The sequence below is a fragment of the Eucalyptus grandis genome, chromosome 2, assembly GCF_016545825.1.
Source record: "Eucalyptus grandis isolate ANBG69807.140 chromosome 2, ASM1654582v1, whole genome shotgun sequence".
Taxonomy (NCBI): domain Eukaryota; kingdom Viridiplantae; phylum Streptophyta; class Magnoliopsida; order Myrtales; family Myrtaceae; genus Eucalyptus; species Eucalyptus grandis.
Window position 1 is genome coordinate 3,527,103 of NC_052613.1, and position 18,855 is coordinate 3,545,957.

Consider the following 18,855-nt stretch of genomic DNA (forward strand, 5'->3'; position numbering starts at 1 on the left):
AATACTAAATAGGAGTTTAATGATTTTTTTCTTCCAATATTACCTCACTAATTGTGTTTTCATCTTTTACCCTAAAAATTATTGCTTATCATCTTCCTCCTTTGACTTGTTGCTCCATCGCTGAAGCTCAGCCGGCGGAGCTCAGTTGACCAAATCTAGTCGCCAAGAAGGTCCCCTGAGGTCAAGCGACCTCGGGCATCGACCCCACGCACCGCCGTCACTTGGGTCGCGGCCCCAAGCGACACCGCTTGAGTCACGCAACCTACGCACCATCGTTGCCTGGGTCACACGACCCAAGCGGCATTGCCTGAGGCCGCAACCTAGGTGATGGCTGTGCGTGGGTCACGCGACCTACCGCCTCCCCATCACCACTGCCACCAGCCGCCTCCCCACCACAACCACCAGCTCCGGCTACCTCTCGATCATTCCCCTCTACTTCAGCATCTCCTCCTCCTTTTTTCTTTTCTTTTTTATTTTTTCTTTTCACCTCAAAGCTAATTTGCAAAATAGACCAAAATGAGAGTATCCAAATACTTTTGCCTTCATCAAATGCCCATTTCTCTAAAGATATTAAGGAAATGCAAAACCATTTTTCCAAAGTTAAACCAAATGGGCCTCTAACAGAACTCAAAATTTCAAAGTTACATTTCGGAAATCCTTGTCAAAAGTACACGTGATTGATTATGTCAGTCATTTGGATTAGGAAGACATTTTGTGCGATGCTTTTGCCTTCATCTTACGATCAGATCGTGTTTTCCCTCATAAGGGAAGGAACGCAAACGATCATGGTAAACAATTGGCTAGTATAGCTCCGCTTGCATATAAGGCATAGCCAGTAATGAATTTCACTATATTTTTGGTCCCAAGAACACAGTTGCAAGAACTCCATTACATCTTATCGTTCACAACAAAGAGAAGAAGAGACGCGAGCTGAACTTGCATTCAGTTAACAAAGAGACCACTGCGGACAACTAGAACCTGAACACAGGCTACATAACACCACATAGGCTACACAACACCGAAGACTGAATGATATTGTGATTAGCAAATTCACAGTCGATCCTCCGAGGCCTTATTTGGCACTTTATGCAGTCTCAGCTACTGATCGTATGTGTCGGGATCTCTCAAGTATTTGTCATATAGCCACTGCGATGTGTGAAAAGCATGACCCACGCTCTGTGTTGGGAACAGGTTTCTGCTATTTTGCCAATCATTTGTAAGCTTTACCCACTCTCTCCTCCATTCTTTCAACCGGAAATCATGGCCCTCCGCCAGACTCTCTTTCAGAAATTTGAAATAAAGAGCTGCTCGTGGACCATAGTAATCTCTTAGCAGTCCGCTCCAATATTTGTTTCCTAAACAAAAGGAAAGGAAGATCATTCACCCGAAAGTTATTCTGTCACTCTCTCCCTGCAGATAAATCTCATAGAAATCCAGGATTTAAGTACCAGATGCAGTAATAAAATAATGGTTATCACAAGCACTAAGTTCTCAAAAGCGTAGAATAGATGTGATGCAATGATGTCCACTCTATTGGGAATACAATAACTTTCACTGATGGAAAACAGCTACTTCCAAGGATTGTATATAGAAGAAACAGATGCAAAAGGTTCAAATTCCTCACCATAATCACGCAGTAGACTTGCTTCCTCCACTGAGTTATCAAACCACATTGTTATCTGCGTCCTTGCATTCCATTCAAACTGTCGAAGAATCACTTTGCAGATGTTAAGTTTCCAAATAATTCTTTAACTAATAGATCAGTGACTGAAAGCCTCTGTACCTGTCTTTCCTGTTCTTTATTTTGGGCGAGTTGCTTGGCACTTTCTAACCAAGGACCCAGAAGAAATCCTTCATGACAAGCCAAGAGTGTGTCCATGTCCTCAACAAGATTCAGGAATTTCTGGCTATGGAAAGCAACTCCATAAGCATCTTGTCGCTGGTAGTCTTCTATGACTTTCAAAAATAGCTCATTTGCAAACTTCGCCAGAGCTTGTCTTGTTAGATCGACAAGATCATACCTATGGATGAAATTGGAAGCAAATAAATTGCAGATTATCAAGACAAAAAATGATGGGGGTAAGTACATTAAAAGTGCCAAAAGTTTCACACAACGCTCACTTTAGTGCCGAAAGTTTATTTTGGATCACTTAAGTGCAGAAAATTTTGAAAAACGATGCAAACGCCGATCTGATTGGCCGGAAATCCGACATGGCACCCTTTTATTAATTTTTGAAGCCGACTTAGCTCGCTGGAAAGTACAGTCAACATTAATTGTCCAAAAAGACATTGTTTATATGGTTGCCCAATTATAAACCGTAATTTTATTTGCAATTTAGGGTTTTTGTCCAAATTAGGTTTTCTCCTTTTCAATTTGCAAAAGATTAAAGAAGGAGAGTGGAAGATGATGAGGGATGAAGATGATAACGGTGGTTGCTTCAATCGTGACCATGCTCCATCGCCGCTGTCATCGTCGTGGGGGGAGAGAAGCTCTGTCACCGCCGCCATCGTAGCTGAGTGATCTTGCTTACCTCTGCCCTGACAATGCTTAGATCCAGAACCTCAAGCTATTAAGAACAAGATATCCCAACTCGCACACCAAATCAAGCTTGAAGCCCAAGCTTCCAGTGTCTATACACTAGACCGGGGGAGGATGAAGAGGAGCAAGTGAAGGTCTTGACCAAGCTCTAGGAGAGACAGTTAGGCTCCAACAGAGATTACCAAGACCTGATCTGAAGGCTTCCTCAAGCTGATCTCTCTCTCTCTTCTCAGCTTCGATTCAGCTCAGGCATTCTTCAATTTCTCCCTCCTTTCTTCTTTCCCTCTCTTTTTCCTTCTCTCTACAAATTTTCCCCGAAAATGGAAGAGCATATTGAAGGATTCTTTTTCATACGGCATCATTTATAAAGAGTATAGCCACGTCATAATCCATGTTGGACTTAATTTTTAAATAAAATTACCACGTAATATTTTGGCCGGAATTTATAACTGAGGCACTTAGATGATCATTTTTTATCCAATTTGGCACTTATATGAGCCGCCAGAAATTTTTGGCACCAAAGTGAGTGCCATAGACAACTTTTGGCACTCTAGTATACTTACCCCGTTTTGAGAGAGAAGATGCATTAAGAAAAGTGAAGACTTGTGACTGTCCATCAACATAGTTAGCAGAAAAAAACTTAAAAAAAAAAAACATTTAGTTTGACATATATTGAAGCACTGAACCTGTAAGTGTCACTAGATTGTAGTTGATCGCCACCTGCAAGGAAAAGTTCTAGTGCGCGTACCACTTCGGATGTCGAGTACCACATATGAGGCTCATCGGTCAAACCAGTTTTTTCATTCAGCACTGCTCCTCTAAATAGTGGCTTGCCATAGCGATGATACCTCAATTGTGAGAATGAAATTGAAGAAGGATCAGCATCAGGGAAAGCCACAATGACATCCCTATTCTTGTCCTGCATCAATAAAACAAAAGGGTCACTGGACAAAAACATAGTACAATGTCCTTTTGGATAATTCAAAAATACGTCAGCACATAATAATTGTCCTTTTGGATAATTCAGAAATACGTCAGCATAGGAATTGTTTACATCCGTTTATGCATCAGCCAGGTAAAACTCCAACTTGCAACAGAAGGACCTAAACACATAGAGTAAATGTGAAAGCAGAAGAGACTTACATATAAGCCATCAGTGCAGTTATAGATCGTGTGATGAAGGATGTTCCATGCTTCTTTTATTGAAGAAACTGATTGCCCATATCGTCTAGTTGAATATAGATCGATCCATGTCTGAGATAGAGAGAACACATGATTTTAATAAATGACAAATAGTTCACACATACAAATAAGGCAGACAAGGATAGTAAAGGTTTGAATAATAGTATGTTAAGTAATAGTAACCAAATTAGGAGACTCTTCAGATTCGAAATGCTCTACATCCAACTAATTCTGCAGGTAGCCATTTTGGAAGAAGCATAGTTTATGTCCTAACATTTTGTTCTGCTCTATAATGTATGAAAGTGACAGGAAAAATGTAGCACACCGCTAATACTCTGATCTGAAGAGAAAGGGGGGGACCCCTTCACAATGCAGCAAGAAAATTCTTGAAAAATTTCATATAGAAAACAGTAACATCTCCGGCCCTTCAAAAGCCTTTGAGCAGTAGAAAGCACATGCTAATAATGGGATACTGCCTCAATGTCTTAAAGTCACCGCTGAGAATTATTGGGATGAGCATGAACGATAAGACAAGGCTAGTGGGTATGAGCTAATCTATGCATTGTTCACATCAACGTCATGCAGATGTAGTTTCAATTACCTTAACATCGACTTTCCTTTGCTGAAATGCCATCTCAGACATGAGATCGTAAACAACAGGATTCTGTTCTATGCCCTCCATAGACATTCCAACACCAACCTTCCACAATCAACAGGCAAATAGCAGTAAATTCTTCGTATTACTTTAGAATGCAAGAAAACTGAGATAATTAAGAGTAAAAACAAACGGTGGAGATTAATACTGACATAGCATCATTTCCACATGAAGCTACAATGAATCTGGTCAAAACCTATTCTATGGGCAATTTTTAAGAACCAATCTTCAGCCACAGAACAACAACCAGCAAAGCAAGGAGAAGATTTATGACTTCTTAAAAGAAAAATTCTTGCTCCAATTGATGAGAATCACATATCAATTAGTTCAGATGAAATTCTAAATCTCGTGGTCAGTGTGATCTTCCTCTGAAAATGAAGAGGAACAAAGTTTTGGAAACAAGAGATTTCAGCTGGTCAGCCAACAAGTCAACACCCAAAAACAGTGCAAAAACCAAATGTACAAAAGAATAGCCCAAGCACTTTCCCTACACATTACATATCCAAAATGTGTGATCCTCCTCAACATTATTCTTTCTTCATATATCTTGTATGTCTGTGACAAAGATTAGTACAATGGAGCAAATATACTAATAATTTTCCTTGTACTACAATGACTAAATTATTGCCCACTTTTGACATCCAGAGAAGTGACCACCAGTAATTATGTGAAAGTGACTAGAATTCCATATTGCACTTAAACGAGCAACTAACAACTAATGCCATCCACACCAAGAAAATAAATGTACCATTGTTGAGTTTTCACTCATATAAGCTTCTATTGGCCCAGATGCTACAGCATCTAGCACCCCATACATCTCAATATTTCCAGCAAAGTTGTGAAGCATGCACCTGTAATACATCAAAGTGCAAAAAACAAAATAAGATCCTAAAGAGAACAGTACAAATTAACCCAAATAAACATAGAAATAGGCAAAGGCTCACATTCAAGCTCAATCAATGAAGATTTAAAATTGTCAAAAAACCAATTTAGTCTGTGAGAACACAATGACAAAACCAAGCTACTGTCTGTTCATTCCCATTCCAGACATATACCTTTGTTTGGTGAAACTGAGTTAGCTTATCAGTTGCGAGGAAATATTCTAGATATCATTACCAACAAAAAGAACAAGAAGGAAACTTTCCAGATGTAAGGAACCCCATAAAACTGCTCCGAAGTAATCCATATGGGTTTCACTTCAGCAAAGAGATCAAGGACTACCAGCTTCCCCAATGGCACAGAATGTAGAAGTGCCTGAAGCAACCATATTGCAGAATTATCTACGAGCAAGTATAAGCTTAAACACAATAAGTAGTGCAAATTGATAGAAATCTGGCACATCCACCAATATGTAAAGAGCAGCACCACAAAATATGCAAAAGTTGTCTAAATATTTGAAAAGAAGAAACCAACGTAGTGGCTATTCAATATGGCTGCACAAGTTCTATTGTTTACATGGAGATAGCTATGCAGGCAATTTCACAGCAATGTGATGGGGCATATCTTACCTTCATTTGGGGAGGTCTCCAGAATGGATCATAAGAAAACAGCCATCCCTAAAGAAAAGTCAAAGAAGACTGCCTTAAATTGGACTAATGTGAAAAACTATCATAAAGACATTCAAACATATATTTGGCACATAGAATTCTCAGAGTTGCCAAAGGAAGTTTGTTAGTGGATGCTAATTCACACCTGCATCAGCCAGACTGCATCAGCATCACCACTCTGCATTCCTTCAAAGATTGCAGCACCTAATGAAGATATATATGCTGGTTCGTCTATAGGTGGAGTGTTCTCATCAAAGGTGTCACTGCAATAACCTCAGAAATTCACTATGTAATGCCCCACATAGAAGAGCACTTGATGTATTTTAGATAACCAATTACAGATATATTTGAATGGATCAAACTTACTGTTCCAAAAGAACTAATTTCATAAATTGTAGGCTCCCAGGTTCTAGTGGCTGTCATGTTCCATTTCATCATAAAGGCTAGACATTCGGGGTGTACCATGACTTGCAGATTCCACAGAATACTCATTTATTTGTAGCATTGCAAATCAAGAAAAATATGATCACAGCCAAAAATTGGGGCAAGGCCAGAGAAAGGAGATTTTAATATTCACTGGAAGCTGAAAACTACTTTAACATATTTGCAGAAGAAATCTGCACAGATACATTCAACTTCAGAGGCCCAAAATTGGTGCCTCTGGACCCATTTATACAATCTACCTGAAACTCTCTTTGGGGGAAGGTTTCCTTATATGACTTTTTGGTTTGCATATGTCATGATTAATCCAAATAGGTCAAAGCAAACATCCAAATAGGTCAAAGCAAACACCTGAAACTCTCTTTAGGGGAAGGTTTGCATATGTCATGATTAATCCAAATAGGTCAACATCAAAGATACTATATCAAAAAATAAACCCCAACCGGGTCTTTCTTTTCAGCCATACTCCTCTCACACACACACAGAAACAGAGACAGTAACTTCAATCTGATTAGAGAGCCATTTTGGAAAATTTTTAATAAGTTAACACTTATTTATAAAGAGAGAATTGTGGAAATTGAGCAGTTATTGCCAAAAAATGAACTGCTGCAGAACAAGTCATTTGATTCAAACATCCACTGCAATGAATGAATCTCCATATCAGCCTAGGGCATTGGCCATTATGGTTTTTCTACAGCAGCCGATACAGCTATTCACCAAATGGAGATCCCAAGCAGAAAATCCAAGCATAGGCTGCTTATTTAGGCTAGAACAAGATCCAAAGCTAAAAGAATAGCATTTGTTACAGGCAAGTAAATCACCATTTTGCAAATGGATTATGAATGCCGCAGGTGTGCAGCGACTCCATTAGCAGCTTCACTACTTAAGTATTCAGAACAATACCACAAGTCACATCAGATGAGAGTTCTTACCAGTTGTAAATGTGACCAGTTCTTCCATATTCTGAAAACGAAGCAGGAAAAAGAAGATAATTATGGAGAAACAAGACAACTTTCACATACTACAAGCAAAGAGAACTAAAATATTCCAGAGGATATAATGGATTCTGCAAACCTCTCAGTTGTTGCTCAATGAATGCCCGTCCAATCTCAACGAAGAGGGGGTCAGTTGCATCAAGAAGATAAGTGCAGCACCATCTTGGATTACTCTCAACAGAAAACCTAAAACATGTTGAACAGATGCGGTATGAAAACCAAACGAGATTCTAATGGCCATGGTAAAACAATGTGCAACTTTAATATACAAGATGATATACACTTGGGCATGTGCTACTTTGATTACTGGATCATAATCATGGTTTTATGGACACTGGATAGCCACAAACATTCCTCTTGAGACAGTCATTAGAAAATTACTCAATATGCTGCACATGTTATTGACATCTTCTTACATAGGGGAATTAACAGGGCCATCAGGAGAAAGTACTGAATCAAGTAGCCAAAGGAGGTGTTCACCAGTTCCCTAGGCGAGTGATCTTTGCTGAAGGGAATATATCTTTTAGTGCTGCTGGAACATTCCCGGAGAAGGCTGGAAGGACTGCAAGAGAAATAAAGCATCGAATCATTAATCACCTAGACTAAGTAGAATGTTTCTAAAGACTCCAAACTATGTTATACTTGTGGATTTGTAAAAGCAAGTTCCTTACTAAAATTGTTCCTGCATAATTACCATTTATATTATGATTTTCTCAGGGTGAAGTTGAGTACATCAAATGTTATGTTCAGACATCCCAAGTGCTTAAGTGCTACATAATTCTAAACGAGTTCAATCTACTTGTGAGATTGTGAGCAATGACAATCAACTGACATCAATTGAGATTGACTTTTTTTTTCTTTTTGCAGGTCAAATAAGATGAAATTGAGTCTAAAATAACATCTATCAAATCAATCCACATTGATGAGAAGCTTTCCAAGCGAGAGACGAAGTCAACTTTAAAATGCAGGTCAATATTCAGTTGACCTAGTACCTGGTGTCATCCCAAGTTCATACATTCTTTCCAGAATCTTTTTCTGCAGACATAATTGTTGGTCTAACCAACTCTGTGGTAGTGGTCCACCCCATCTGCGCTAAGAAAAAGGCTCATTAATTATGACAGGAACTACTGAAATCAATGAGAAAAATGCACAGAAGAGAGTACTTGTGGTGGCTAGATACTATTTGACACACATTCTTGAGAAAACATTTGACAAGACCTTACACCATTTCAACTATCTCAACCTAATTATTTTGAGGAGCAAAAGACTATCTGGAAAGATGACACACAAAAACACAAACTGCAAAGTCAAAAGTGAAACCTGTCATGAAGAGCATACAGATCGTTAAAAAATCAGTAACAGTCTAAGAAATGCCAAAACATAGACAACTTGATTACTATCCTAAAAAGGTTTTGATGAGAGAACCAGCAGCAAGATCAGTAAATGAGAAAATGTAGCTCACCCATGCAAATTTCCCATGCGGGACCAGGCAAGAAATGCAGGACCTCCAAAGAAATCATCCAAATTTGACGTACTAATGTTAAACTTCTGCTGAAGAAATGTGGAGGGTAATACCAAATCAGACATGATGAAGCTAAATTGCAATTATCAGAGAAATATTATGTTACACTAATATTTATTGTGTGAATTAAATCAACAGCAGATGACCCAACAAATTAAGCAACAAGATCCAGAGTCAAAGTAGCAAATCGTAGTAAAAGCTGCCATAAAAATGGCTCTTGAATGATTCTTTCTCAAAGCACAAGAGAGGGGAATCGCAAATATGAACAGGGTCAACGACAGAAAACATCCCATATTAACTGTTTAGAGTTGATTTATAGTATCCCCTTCCTTCTATGCTAACTTAACTCCCTAGGGGAAAAGAAAAATATGACTGAGAGCCAAAGCTTCATGCTGACATGCCAAGCAGCCAACTGTGTCTTCATCTATTAAAACTAAGTAACAAGGCAACAAAAGCAAATTCTGAGTACAAAAACAGTGAATAAACCACAATTTGCCAATAACAAATGTCAGTTTGTAAATTTAATTTTACCTAAGTACAAAAACAGTACCTGAAAAACTTTTTGCCAAATAGCCTCTTGCCCAGTGAATGCTAGCGGTAAGTTGATCCCTTGAAGAGCCATCCAATCAATTTCCTTCTCCCATCTTTTCCAATCCCACCAAGCAAAAGAATCTTTCCAAATAACATTAGATTTAGTTAGCCTAGTACTTAATCTAAAAATTACAGCCTTATCATCATTTTCATGCTGCGTCAGAGGCTCATAAAATTGCCATAGGATGACTGCCTAAAAAGTACAGGTTAATATTCTTGGTGAAATCTTACAGCTTGATGAAACAGCATTTTGATAGTAACTCCAAGGAATAGGTCTTTGAACAATGACACCAGCATCATGAACACGGGGAAGAGAACCAAACTTTGGCATTGAATGCGTCTGCAGACCACCAGTTTTGTCCCAAGAGATGTGTGAACCACACCAGTACTTCAAGTACCAGTGTAAACCAGCCAAGACCTCCACCCCAGTTACTCCAGAAATCCTATTTAAAAATTAAACCATGGTCAACAATGGAAAGAGAGCTGCAAACGAGAACAGGCAACATTTGAAATAACAGAGGAACTATCTGTCCTTTCAGCACTTTCCATGAGGACGTCCTGCATATAAATAATCCCCCCAAAAGCTGATGCATGCTAAACTGCCGAAGCTATATGAAGATTGGGAATGGATGGAGATCCACGAAACATTGATTTTGATGAGGAAAAGATAAGGGCTTTGAGGATTTGGCAGCGAGTCACTCTGCGATTACGACATAAATATTCAAGCTGCACCTACCCCTTTGAGTGCCAGCAAAGTGTTATGGCATTCACCGAGAGTGCGACACCACAGAAACCACCAATGAACTGAGTAACATGTCATTCAATGCTTTAGCAGAAAAAACAACATTCGAGTAAGGTATGTTGGCGTACAGTATTTCAGGGACGCCACGTCTGGCGAACGAAGGATGATTTGTGATCACAAAGCAAATCTCACCACCGCATTCATCCTGGAAGAATCAAATATCAGCGAATGATCTAACCTTCCAAATGAAAGCAGAGAAAATCTTTCTACACTGCGATCGATCAAAAGTCAAACAATGAACGTCCATAAACTTCGATCGAGTAACATACAGCGGTTCTGATTACAGTACTTCCATACGAGAACTTATGGAAAGTCCATGAAAGACATGCAGCCGATTGCCCGACGCAGGACTCTACTCTCGAAACGAGAGTGATCGCGCGCTGGTACAGCTACTCAGTCCGATCATCTCACGTCGCGCAAGATCATTTCCTCAAAAGGCTCACAATCCAAAGCAACAGCGCTAATCCTCGTGAAATCGAGTACCTTAGAAATGATCCGGAACTCGAAGCTCGAGTAGCGCGACGGCAGCAGCCGCCGGAGCGCGCCGCGGGCGGCGGCCAGCTGGACCGCGGCCGGGGCCCGCTCGCGGTCCTGAATCTCGAGGAGCCGGGACACGTAGCCGACGCCGGCGGTGGAGCACCGAGCGGCGGGGGCGACGGCGCTGAGGACGAGGACGAGGAGGAGGAAGGCAAGGGGGGCGGCAGCGGGGAGCGGAGGCCGAGCCATAGCGGCGGCGGCGGCGGCGGCGGCGGCGGCGGCAAACGGAGAAGAGGAGGAGGAGGATGGGGAGTAGTGAAGCGGGAGAGGCCGCGGGGTTTATAGAGAAGTTAGGCATTGCTGGCGAAGGAGAGGGAGTTGCAGATTCTTTACGATCGAGAACGAGACAAAAACTTCGAGGCCGGCCGGAGAGAGAGAGAGAGAGTAGCGCAGTGCATGCTGCGCTTAGCGGTTGCAGAAGAGGCGTCAACGAGAACGACGTTGCGTGTTCTTTTGGATTTTTTCGGGGACTGTTTGTCATTATTGTCGTTAAAATGTGTTTTTTATTTTATTTGTTTTTTTTTCTGCATAAATTTTCCTATTTTAGTGTTGTGCGTTGGACATTACTTTATTTGTTTTATCGTGAGATAAATTTAAATCATGATAAATCACGAGACTTTCTGACTGAAAATATTATCACTTGCATCTAGTCGGAGACGCCTTGCTATTTTTTTTTTTACCCTTTTGGATAATCCGGGATATCCGAGCTTTGCAGCTCGTCTAATCGCTACATGCCAATGGCCGGCCCCGCACATGCGTCAGTTAGGACTCTTCACAAAGTAGTGGGAATAACCCCAAGATGCTAGATACAAACTAATCACTCAACCGCTCAGTCAACGTTAGTCCAAAACACCCCATGCAGTAGGGGGTCAAAAATATCCGACCCAACTCGAACCAATAAAAATATTAAGACATTTTCAGTTTGGGTCATAAGTTAAGGAATTGGCATTACAACAGGTTTGGTTCAGTTAGGGTAGCATGCGGTTCGGGTCACATTAATCATCCAACAACCATGTTAGGTTTGGTTCGGGTCAACCCAAACCATTGACACCCCTAACATTGAGTTTTGTCATTATTACCCGGGGGCAATGGTATCAACAACTGTTTTATGAATTCCCGGTGAATGTAGCACTGCGATGTCTTGAACTGATAATTATGAAGTGGAATGTATTCGCATTGATTCGGTGCCCAAAGATATAACTTCTCCAAGAGCACCATAACAGCATTCAGAATGGAATCGAAAATGGACGCTTTTCGAGCACCATGCATAGCTCGTATTTACCGGTGACAGGACATTGCAGCCGGCGAATGTCCCTGCCTCGGGTATAATTTGCCAGCACAATCTGGCAAAATGGATCATAAGTACAAATCTAAAAGCTCATCTCTGTGGATATGCACCATTACAACTCTCGAATACACTGAAAATCTTACACCAGATGTTGCATGTGGCAGGTATAGAACGCTCTCCATGCTAAGTAAGGCCTAACATTACAATAATCAATTCACTGATAAGCTACTAGTGACAGTGGACGAATCCAGCAAAGAATTACACTTTCGCAAATATGAGTTACTGTATAAAAATTTCACAGTGAATTACATGAAATAACTTGTGACGATCAGTGGAGGCCACCTCAGTATTTACAGTGGTTCTTTTGCTGGTGTGCCTGGAGAGCGGGGATACTTTCTGGGTGTGGGGTGACCCTTCAAACAGATGATGGCAGTTCTCTGCCCATATGGACCGTGGGATTCAACTGGATAAAATCAAAATGAATACATCAATTTAACTCACGAAATAAGCATGATTAACAAGTATATTGAGCATGAAGAGGAATGGGTCCTCCAAACTTCAATCTCAATTAGCAGAGAATATGGCACAAAATCATCCTCCCATAGCCTGTTTTGCATTAAGAGGAGAATGCTGACAACAAGGAGGCAGCTAATTCAATTTTGTTTGATGCGAGTGTCTTAGATGCAGCAAAATTGGCTTCAAATCTCACGCTAGTATTCACATGTTGTGCCAGCTCAATTAGCCCTGGCCATGAGACTAGTAGACCTAATACTGTTATTCCCTACTATCTCAGCATAGCACTGTCCATAAATCTCCCTTTCTTTCTAAATTATCAATGCTCAATGTTTTCCGCAGGAAGTTGTATTACTCCTAAATCTATCAGATAAAACAGGCCTGCCTGCCGGATTAACAACCACTACAGGCCCTTGCAAACAATTCTCATGCACAGATACGAACTCCAGGAATATTTCCATCGGCTGAGAATATTTACCAGGACAGACTTGCAAAAGGGAAGCACCCATTGACCGGATTGCTGTTTCAGCATTTTTAACTTCATCCTGCTCAAATTCCCAATGAAGACATGTTAATGCAACCCTCACCTCATACCTAAGAAAAAAGGTAATTTTACAGCAAACAGAAAATCTCACACTAGCTGGAATTACTATTGTGCATCATTCCAGAAATTAGGTGTCCGTGAGACAGATTAATAGACCAGGTTAAAGTATTCGGCTGATTGAAGCACTGAAAATATGGATGAAAGGAAAAAATAAATATGCACCTCCGGATTGTGACCCTTCGCAGCCACAAACAAGCCGCCAACACGAACAAGTGGAAGACAATATTCAGCTGGAAATGCAACAAGTATAAGCACTAGCAAACCAAGAGTATGGAATTTGATTCTAATAAACATCCAATCATCACCTAAGACTCTCATCTCGGCTACAGCTCTGGCAACAGCAACATCAAAATGTTCTCTGAAGCACAAATCATTACCAATATCCTGCCCAAGAACAGATTTTCAGAAGATGCACCACAGCCCTGATATGTAGAGTGTTAACCAGATTGCTCTCCAAACTTCCGACATGAAACACTGGAACGGTCTTAATTCTTACGAATAAATCCTTACTCATAGAAAAGCAATGGAACTCGTACCTCCACTCTTCCATTCACGACCTCAACATTGGACACCCCGGCTAGATTGACCGCATGCTCCAAGAAAACACAACGTTTTCTCATAGACTCGACAAGAGTCACCTGCCAATCTTCAGTGCTTTTATAACAAGAATCAAAACGTCCCACCAACCCCACATCCCAGAAAGTGAACAAAAACCACATCAACTATGAAGAACATGTACCAAATCCAACCGACCGAACCACCATGAACTTCCACAAAAATCAGCCATGATAATTCAACTGATGAACTAATACACTTACCAGGCTCTGCAATTGCTAAGACCGTACGACCATGAACTTCCACAAAAATCAGCCAATATAATTCAACTGATGAACTAATATACTTACCGGGCTCTGCAATTGCTAAGACCAATCCAGGAAGCCCAGCGCCGCTCCCAACATCGACGACGCTAATCTTACCGCAAGAAGTACTGCAATGCGATAGATAAGAGTCCCGTATCGGAGGGACGATCGATAGGGAGTCCTCGACGTGCCTCTCCATCACCTCACCCGCCTCTCTGACCGCAGTCAGATTCATTCTCTGCGGCAATAATTTCCTGTTCCCTCAATCTCTACGCTTCAGAGCAACAAAACTCTAAAGAAAAAAAACACGCCTTTTCTTGATTTGCGGGCGTGTGTTCATACAGAGGAGGCGAAGAAGAGGCGTAGAACCTGGTTCCACTCAAGGAGAGCGTCCACGTAGAGGTGTATCTGCTCTTTCTGATGACTCTTCAGGGCCTGGAACTTCGGACAGTGAACGGCTCTGCTCTCGGCTCCTCCCTCCGCACTGACTAGAGCACAGTGCAGCCTCGTTGACGTAGGGACAGCCAGGTGTTTGACGAAAGTCCCGACAGAGAACGGCGCGGAAATGCCGGGGAATTTGCACCGCGAAGCTAACATGGCGGCGTGCCAAGATCGCCGGGTCAGCTTCCCTGCGACTGTCGTCCTTCTTTGCTGAAGAAGAAGAGGAAGAAGAAGAGAGAATGTAACTGCTGGAACGAGACCGACGCTGGAGATATTAGTTGCCCGTTGGTTTTATGATATATCTTTTTCTTTTTCTTCAGCTTCTTCTAGATTCCATATTTATTGCATTTTTCTTCTTCTATTTCCTTCGAATTTTTCATCGTCTTTTTAAATCACTTAGGATACAAAATTTTCATAATTAGTATTTTCTTATATTAATTTTTTTCGCTCCACAAGCCTGCTATTGCCGAGAAAGCAAAAAAAATAAAAATAATACATATAATTCCCAAAGGAATTGTCAATGTACTCAGGACATTTTAGGGATTATGACTTTAATCAACCATAATTCAAGATGTATTTTAAGGACAGACATCAATACCTAAATAATTAGTAATGTATTTAAAAAAAATTAATGAAAAGATGGGGATGAAGTGATGGATATCTCAAATAGGAAGAAGGGAAAGTAAAGATTAGCAAAAAATGAAATTGCTACTTGTTAATCTAAAAATGAAAAGATAATAAATTTAGGAAAAAAATTGGGCTTGAGGGAGTGACGTGAGTCCTCTCCAAAATCCTTATTTTCATTTATCTTTATAGATGGGAAAATGACATAAATAATTTTGAATTTTTGTTGAATGTCATACTCAAACTTTTAATTTATTTAATATGATCTATAAACTTTAATTCAATATATAATATTACTCTTGAACTTTTAATTTGGTTAACACAATCTCTAAACTTTTGGTACATATTTAATTTAGTTCATAAACTATAGAAAAATATTCAATATTATCATTTCATTAATTCAAATTCAATAACAATATTAAACATTTTTATATAATTTATGAATTAGATTGTATATATATTGAAAGTTTATACACGCACATTGAACAAAAAGATCTGGGGATGATATTGCACAAAGATCAATGACTATTTTGTAATTTGTCCTTATAGATAATTGTTCATAGCTTGTGTTGTCGGCACGATTTGTTTATTAATGCAAAGAAATGAGTTTAATCAATCACCTAAAAATTGTCATCATTCCAAGGAAAAATAGTCTTGTCCATAAGCACATTGGCCTTATTCTATAGACACAAAAAGATGCTTTATTGCTTATTTTATAGTAAAAGCTCGCATAATATAAATTCAAAAAGTCCAAAACTTTAATGAAATACTAATTTCAATAAGTAAATTCACACACGTTTTTGTGTATTTTTTAGACTCATACATCATTATAGATTTCAATGGGAAAGTATAAGATAACCTCTTGAAATCTCACTTAATATATGAATCTCCTATACGCCATAAATAAATAGTATATAAAACCATGAGGTAGTGATTAGATACGTCGGTTTTAGACATTAGAAATACCTACAAATTTTATGTCCCAGAATTCAAACGAAATTGTTTTATGACATATTCAAGTCTAACACGCCTTAAATACATCCATATGAAGACAAATAATTTGCTATATTTTTTAACTGAATATGCAATATTGGGGAAGGGCTTTTCTTGTTTGTAATTTCAAGCACACTTAGATTATTTTTCACAGATAAAAAAACTCGTGGAAAAGTATGGTATTCAGTAGGAACTAGTCCTGGTCAAAACCGAAAGGTCTCGCTCGCCGAAATCGCGCGAGCCAAAGAATCTAGCGCGTACGAATCGACGGCAGAGGGACTCGATTGCACAAAAACCACAAATCAGAGGACGGGAAACGACATTATTATATTAAAAAGATATTAGAAGCAGACAAATCCTGTCTTAAACGGGTAATCCCGGTCGGCCCCTCCCTCCCATCTTGTACAGTTAAATACCGGTCAAAGTCAACTCCTGCGTAGTCATCCTCCGCACTTCTTGTCTCTCTCTCTCTAGAACAGTCACCGCAGCCGCGGAAAGAGAGAGAAAAGCACCGCGAACGGCTGACGGGAATCTCCGAACTCCGCCGCCGCCGCCGCCGCCTCCGCCATTGTCCTATCCTCCCAAACCCTCCTCAGCTCCGGCCGCCGCATCCCTCTCTTGAGCCCATTCATTCGTCCTCCCGCCGCCGTCGCCTCCCGCCTCCCGAGCAATGGGCGGCGGCAACGGAAGGCGGCGCCGCTGGATTCCCTCCTTCGGCCGCTCCTCCTCCTCCGCCAGCAACTCCTCCGCCGCGAAGGACCCGCCGCCGCGGGAGTTCCTGTGCCCCGTCACCGGGTCCCTCATGGCGGACCCCGTGGTCGTCTCGTCGGGCCAGACCTTCGAGCGGGTCTGCGCCGAGGTGTGCCGGGACCTGGGGTTCGCGCCCGCCCTGGACGACGGCGCCCGGCCCGACTTCGCCGCGCTCATCGAGAACCAAGCCCTCAAGAGGGCGATCCTCAACTGGTGCGACAAATCGGGGTCCCCGCCCCCGCGGCCGCCGGACTACGGCTCCGTCGAGAGCGCCGTGCGGTCCAAGATCGCCGCCGAGGACGCGGAGAAGGTGGGGCCGATCCCCGTGATTAGGGATTCGGAGAAGGAGCTGCTGAGGGGAGTCGCGGAGAACCCGCCGATGATATACTCGCACGCGGTGAGCGCGGTCGGTCCCCGCGTCAACCACTTCTACTCGAGCTCGTCGGAGGAATCCGTGGTGCTCCCGGCGACCCCGGAGACGCCGTTGCCGCTGACCACGAGGCCCTCCTGCTTCTCGCCGTGGAGCTCGTCGGAGATCGTGGAGGGCGAGACCTCGGGCTCGGCTCCTAATCCGGAGGAGGAGAACCTGCTGGCGAAGCTGGAGAGCGCCGAGCTTCTGGACCAGGAGCAGGGCTTGCTCTTGCTGCGGAAGATCACGAGGACGAAGGAGGAGAGCAGGATTTCCCTGTGCACGCCGAGGATGATCGCCGCGCTCAAGCCGCTCCTGGCCGCGCGGCACGACGCGGTGCAGGTAAATGCCGTTGCTTCGCTGGTCAATTTGTCGCTGGGGAATGGGAACAAGGTGAAAATAGTGAGGTCCGGCGTCGTGCCCCCGTTGATCGATGTGTTGAAGGGAGGTTGTGTCGAAGCGCAAGAGCATGCTGCGGGCGCATTGTTTAGCTTAGCTTTGGAGGATGATAATAAGATGGCGATTGGAGTCTTAGGTGCTTTGCCGCCTCTTTTACACGCGCTTAGATCGGAGAGCGAGCGCACGAGGCATGATTCGGCGCTTGCTCTGTATAATCTGACTCTGGTGCAGACCAATAGGATCAAACTGGTGAAGCTTAATGCGGTGTCGGCTCTGTTGGGGATGCTGAAATCTAGGAACTTGGCCAACCGGGTATTGCTCATTCTGTGCAATCTGGCTGCCTGCGTGGAAGGAAGGTCGGCCATGCTTGACGCCAATGCGGTGGCGATTCTAGTTGAGCTTCTTAGAAGGAAGGAGGTGGGGTCTGAGGCAACCAGAGAGAATTGCGTGGCAGCACTCTATGCAATGAGTCACGGGAGTATGAGGTTTAAAGGGTTGGCGAGGGATGCAAAAGCGGTGGAGGCCTTGAGGGAGGTCGAGGAGAAGGGGACTGATCGAGCAAGAGAGAAGGCTAGGAGGTTGATGGAAATCATGAGGGGAAGAGAGCAAGACGAGGAAGAGGATCCTGACGGGTTGGTGCCCTCGGAATCAGGCGGATTTACCAGGACTCGATACCGATTGGGCGGCTTCGGGTCTGATGGGAGGAATTTGTACGGTGCAAACACTGCTGATTTCTAACCATTCATTGCGTCGGTTTCCTTTCCCAATTCAGGCATTGTGTATCTGGTAAGATTAAGTGGCGGTTGACAGATTGAGTCTTCAACTGCTGGTGGAAGGAAGGGAAACTTAGTGTTTTTGTTCATTAAAGCTAAGTTACTAATTTGCGGAGTGAAAATGGGTGCCTGACATTCCACCGAAGATACCTTGAGGAGGGAATTTCAGTCTGTTGCCGAATTTTCGGTCGCTCTGGTTAGGCGAGTTTGTGCATATGTAGGTGTGCATATTACTTTACCAGCGAGAGAGTGAGTGATGCTATTGCTGTGTTGTGTTTTCTACATCTCTCTTTTGCCACTTCTTTGGCTCATTTTTTCTGAGTTCTGTATTCTGGATGGGGTATATAATTGATTTTTGGAAGGGCCATTGGCAATAAACTAGATTAGACT

General features: G+C 42.1%; 3 protein-coding genes across 4 annotated transcripts; 1 reads left to right on the top strand and 2 right to left on the bottom strand.

The window, feature by feature from the left end:
• Positions 1–820: 820 nt before the first annotated feature.
• On the bottom strand, positions 821–11,019 carry LOC104418281 (alpha-N-acetylglucosaminidase). Of its 2 annotated transcripts, none has more exons than XM_010029577.3 (19): positions 10,758–11,019; positions 10,343–10,419; positions 9,704–9,915; positions 9,432–9,553; positions 8,822–8,907; positions 8,352–8,446; positions 7,840–7,921; positions 7,439–7,545; positions 7,297–7,327; positions 6,069–6,186; positions 5,885–5,932; positions 5,521–5,630; positions 5,125–5,227; positions 4,323–4,421; positions 3,683–3,793; positions 3,226–3,458; positions 1,784–2,021; positions 1,625–1,703; positions 821–1,355 (listed from the first exon to the last, which is right to left on the bottom strand). In XM_010029577.3, the coding sequence occupies exons 1-19, from the start codon at positions 10,998–11,000 to the stop codon at positions 1,099–1,101; spliced, it is 2,451 nt and encodes an 816-aa protein (XP_010027879.2). In that variant the 5' UTR covers positions 11,001–11,019; the 3' UTR covers positions 821–1,098. The 2 variants fall into 2 exon arrangements, with proteins under 2 accessions (XP_010027879.2, XP_010027872.2); XM_010029570.3 differs by having other exon boundaries at positions 8,822–8,910; positions 10,758–11,018.
• A 1,155-nt stretch (positions 11,020–12,174) lies between these two features.
• LOC104418293 (ribosomal RNA small subunit methyltransferase G) lies at positions 12,175–14,761 on the bottom strand. The gene is made up of 7 exons (XM_010029599.3): positions 14,446–14,761; positions 14,122–14,314; positions 13,753–13,862; positions 13,522–13,600; positions 13,379–13,446; positions 13,091–13,157; positions 12,175–12,562 (listed from the first exon to the last, which is right to left on the bottom strand). Exons 1-7 carry the CDS (start codon positions 14,671–14,673, stop codon positions 12,450–12,452), a joined length of 858 nt encoding a protein of 285 aa, XP_010027901.2. The 5' UTR covers positions 14,674–14,761; the 3' UTR covers positions 12,175–12,449.
• A 1,874-nt stretch (positions 14,762–16,635) lies between these two features.
• LOC104418303 (U-box domain-containing protein 38) lies at positions 16,636–18,855 on the top strand. Its single transcript, XM_010029608.3, has one exon. The coding sequence runs from the start codon at positions 16,805–16,807 to the stop codon at positions 18,428–18,430; it is 1,626 nt and encodes a 541-aa protein (XP_010027910.2). The 5' UTR covers positions 16,636–16,804; the 3' UTR covers positions 18,431–18,855.

Coding starts and splice junctions, on each gene's coding strand:
- LOC104418303 (XM_010029608.3), top strand. CDS start 16,805: ATGGGCGGCGGCAACGGAAGGCGGCGCCGCTGGATTCCCTCCTTCGGC.
- LOC104418293 (XM_010029599.3), bottom strand. CDS start 14,673: ATGTTAGCTTCGCGGTGCAAATTCCCCGGCATTTCCGCGCCGTTCTCT. Junction 13,863..14,121: donor CTTAGCAATTGCAGAGCCCG/GTAAGTATATTA, acceptor AAAGCACTGAAG/ATTGGCAGGTGACTCTTGTC. Junction 12,563..13,090: donor CCTTTTGCAAGTCTGTCCTG/GTAAATATTCTC, acceptor GATTTTATCCAG/TTGAATCCCACGGTCCATAT.
- LOC104418281 (XM_010029570.3), bottom strand. CDS start 11,000: ATGGCTCGGCCTCCGCTCCCCGCTGCCGCCCCCCTTGCCTTCCTCCTC. Junction 7,922..8,351: donor TGAACTTGGGATGACACCAG/GTACTAGGTCAA, acceptor TTTCTCTTGCAG/TCCTTCCAGCCTTCTCCGGG. Junction 7,546..7,839: donor ATCACTCGCCTAGGGAACTG/GTGAACACCTCC, acceptor AACATGTTTTAG/GTTTTCTGTTGAGAGTAATC.